This window comes from Meleagris gallopavo, unplaced genomic scaffold (genome assembly GCF_000146605.3).
Source record: "Meleagris gallopavo isolate NT-WF06-2002-E0010 breed Aviagen turkey brand Nicholas breeding stock unplaced genomic scaffold, Turkey_5.1 ChrUn_random_7180001862788, whole genome shotgun sequence".
Lineage (NCBI taxonomy): Eukaryota > Metazoa > Chordata > Aves > Galliformes > Phasianidae > Meleagris > Meleagris gallopavo.
In genome coordinates this window covers 8,365-12,135 of record NW_011128358.1, presented here as the reverse complement: position 1 = coordinate 12,135, position 3,771 = coordinate 8,365, and the positions used below count along the sequence as shown (strand labels likewise).

The following is a 3,771-nucleotide window of genomic DNA, read 5'->3' as shown; positions in this document are numbered from 1 at the left end:
GGAGCTGGGGGGGTGATGATGGAATTGGTGCATCCCCATAGGGAGGGAGGGGGGTCCCCAGCGTGAGGAGGTTCTGGTGGTACTGGGGAGGAGCAGTGGGCAGCACTGGGGGACACGAGGTGCTCCAGTCCTATAGAGGAGCCAGCAGTGAGGGCGTGGGGGGACACTGGGTAAACTGGGGGTGAGGGTTGGAATCACGGTGCTGTTTGAATTGTGGGGGTGCAGCCACGGGGCACGGGGACCCTCCAGGCACGCAGGGGACCGTGGTGGCACTGCAGGGACACATCACACTCAGGACCCCCTTGGGGCAGAGGGGTCCCCCAGCCCTAGGGACATCCTGGTCCCCCACACTGAGTCCTCAGGGACCTTTAAATGGAGGGGGAGCATTGCCCCCCCACACCCCCCAAAGCCCCACGCGGAGGGGCACGGAGATCCCCAAAACCCAGGGAACCGTGACCCCCAAACGGTCCCCACCCACAGCCCGAGGCCAGACTTGAGGTGACCCACGAGGTGCTCTCCCCACCCCCCGGCCCGCTCCTCCAGCCCTACAGGATCTACCCCCCCCACCGCCCCCCCCGCCATTGCCGCCCCATGGAAATGCCCCCCCCGGCGCTGGCGGAGGAACAAAGGCGACGGCAGCGGGAAAAGGAGACGGCGCGGCGGTGCCCCGCGGGGATTCCCACGGGAACGGCGACACGGGGACAGCGGGGCCCCCTCAGCCCCCCCCGGGTCCCGGTTCTGCCTTTGCAGGGCTGGGGCTGGGGGCACCGGGACCCCTCGCGTTGGGGTCCGCCTGCAGCCCCTCCGCGCCCCTCCTAGGAACGCCCCGCCCCTTCTGCTCAAACCACGCCCACCGCCCGATAGGCCACGCCCCGACATTCCGTTGGCTGCAGTCACAGACCACGCCCCCCAGAAAAAGCCCCGCCCTATCGCACCCGACGTTCTACCTGACCAATCAGAGGTGGGGCGGGGTGGAAAGGGCGGAGCGCGAAGGGGGCGGTGTCTGAAGGGGGCGGGGCGTCAGGGTCACGCCCACACGTGTCCCGCACCATTGAGGCCACGCCCCTTCGGGTACATAAGGGTCGGTCGGGGTGGGGGGATTTTCTCTGTTCCTCTCACCGGCGGCTTCATAACGGGTCGGGTAGTGAGCAGCCAGCAGCCATGGTGAGGGGGGACACGGGTGGGCTGTGGGACCCTTTGGTGGGGTTGGGAGGATTCTGGTGTGGATTCTGGACTGTGAAACTCATGTGGGGTCGGGGGTCGCTGGAGCCACGTGTGTCCAGGATATGGCATAGAGATGGGGGGGCGGGGGAGAGGGAGGCTGCGTGGGTTTGGGGTCAGGGTCTGTGGGGTGGGGGCTGCAGGACTCAAGTGAGTAACGTGTTAGACTGGGGACAAGGGGAAGTGGGAACTGTGTGTGTCCTGGATGCTGCATGGGAGTGGGGTGTGTGGGGTCACTCGTGGATCCCCATGGATGTGAGTCGCGTGGGGCAGCATTTGTTTTCCACCCAGGCAGAGCTCCGTGGAGCTGCCGGACTCTACACGAGTCTGTGACACTGCACTCGTGGCCTTTGGAGTTTGCTCCCGCCACACCCTGAGCCTTGCAATGGGTCCGTGGGGCTGGGCTGAGCTGCGGGCATTGGGACTGCAGTGTGGGGCAGTGACCAGTGGGAAAAGAACGGCAGAGCACCCCGTCCCAGTACAGCTGGGAAGGGACAGGGGAGAGCCCTAAGCTTGGCCCTGAAGAAGAGGATGCAGCACGTGGCAGAGGTGTAGGGCAGTGTGTCCCAAGCGGTGTCCCCATCCCATTATAGCTGGGAATAACTGGGGAGAAGCCACTTCCAGCTGTGCGCTGATGGAGGCAGCAGCTGGGTCAGAACAGCCCCAAACTTGAGAGTTGCTGTCCCAGTAGAAGCGGGAGAACATAGGGGTGACCCCGGGAAGATCCCCACCTCAGGCTCTGCAGTGCTGGGGCGCAGCAGATCAGCAGCCAAACCCCCTCCCTCACCCCACAGCGTGAGTGCATCTCCATCCACGTGGGCCAAGCGGGCGTGCAGATCGGCAATGCCTGCTGGGAGCTGTACTGCCTGGAGCACGGCATCCAGCCCGACGGGCAGATGCCCAGCGACAAAACCATCGGCGGGGGGGACGACTCCTTCAACACCTTCTTCAGCGAGACGGGGGCTGGCAAGCACGTGCCCCGTGCCGTCTTTGTGGACCTGGAACCCACTGTGATCGGTGAGTGGGGTGGGGGTGGGGGTGGGGGTGCCGTGGGGGGCCGTGGCGGTGCTGACGTTGCTCCCGGTGCCCCCAGATGAGGTGCGCACGGGGACGTACCGGCAGCTCTTCCACCCCGAGCAGCTGATCACGGGCAAGGAGGATGCGGCCAACAACTACGCCCGGGGGCACTACACCATCGGCAAGGAGATCATCGACCTGGTGCTGGACCGCATCCGCAAGCTGGTGGGTGCAGCGCCGGTGGGGACGCGCGCATCGTTGGTTCCCCCCCCCCTCCTGTGGGACCGAGGGGCAGCACGGAGCTGTGCTGTGGGGCTCCGAGTGCACTGGAGCCCCTCGTCCTGCAGTGGGTGGGGCTGGGTGGGTGGCGTGATGAGGACAAAGGCTCTGTTCCTCTGTCTCGCCCTCCCTTCCAGACCCAGCCAGGCTGGATTTAGATTGAATATATTAATTAATGGTAATCCTGTTGTGCAGACTGCCATTGGCTGGCAGCGTGCCGCGGTGCAGCTGCGGTGTTGGAGCTGCTCCACAGCGCCGCGTCCCCCGGCATTGCTGAGCTCTGCAATTCCTCCTTTGTTCCCCTGCCCACCCCTCCAGCCCTGCTGCAGCCACATCCAGCTGCACTTAGAGGGGTTGGGAACCCCAGGGATTGTGGGGGTGGAGGCAGAGCCGTGGGCTGACCCACTCCCATCCTGACATTGTGGCCAAGACCTCGGCTCAATTTGCTCCCCGTGCACTCGCCCATGGGTGGGGGAAGCTGAAGGCATCTGCCCTCCACCCATGAGGCTATGTGCTCATCATGGGGCTTCCCCAGGGGATCCGTGTTTCAAGTGGTGACTCCTGGGGCATGGAGGTACCCCTCACCCTGTCCTGCTACTGGAAATCCCCCCAAAGTGTCCTCTAGAGGATATAAAGAGGAAGGATCAAGTTCTGCAGCTGTCCAGAGTGAACGAGACACCACTGTGGTGTGTTCCCCCAGTCTGCCCAGTGCCAACACCCCATAGGCTGCGTCCCCCAAAGGGATCCACACCTCAAGGCGCAGATTGCAATGGCTGGAGGTGCCCCATCAGCCTGTCCTGCTGCCTCCTACCCCCGGAGATCCCCAAAAGAAACACCTCCAGAACGTCCTCACGAGGCCACAAAGAGGAAGGGCCGAGCTGTGCAGCTGCCTGGATCCAACACGACCCCTTCTTGTGTCCCCGCAGGCTGACCAGTGCACGGGGCTGCAGGGCTTCCTGGTGTTCCACAGCTTCGGGGGCGGCACCGGCTCCGGCTTCACCTCGCTGCTGATGGAGCGCCTGTCGGTGGACTACGGCAAGAAGTCCAAGCTGGAGTTCTCCATCTACCCGGCCCCGCAGGTGTCCACGGCCGTGGTGGAGCCCTACAACTCCATCCTCACCACCCACACCACGCTGGAGCACTCCGACTGCGCCTTCATGGTGGACAACGAGGCCATCTACGACATCTGCCGCAGGAACCTGGACATCGAGCGCCCCACCTACACCAACCTCAACAGGCTGATAGGGCAGATCG

At 64.5% G+C, this 3,771-nt stretch overlaps 1 protein-coding gene across 1 annotated transcript in view; it reads left to right on the top strand.

Annotated features, from left to right (window-relative positions):
- The first annotated feature begins 1,061 nt into the window (after positions 1 to 1,061).
- The window catches only part of LOC100539974 (tubulin alpha-1B chain), a 5,084-nt gene continuing 2,374 nt past the window's right edge, over positions 1,062 to 3,771 (top strand). The window contains exons 1-3 of the mRNA XM_010726936.3: positions 1,062 to 1,164; positions 2,016 to 2,238; positions 2,315 to 2,463. Of these exons, the coding sequence (XP_010725238.1) occupies positions 1,162 to 1,164; positions 2,016 to 2,238; positions 2,315 to 2,463 (375 nt within the window). The 5' untranslated portion in view covers positions 1,062 to 1,161. The remainder of the gene's footprint in view (positions 1,165 to 2,015; positions 2,239 to 2,314; positions 2,464 to 3,771) is intronic.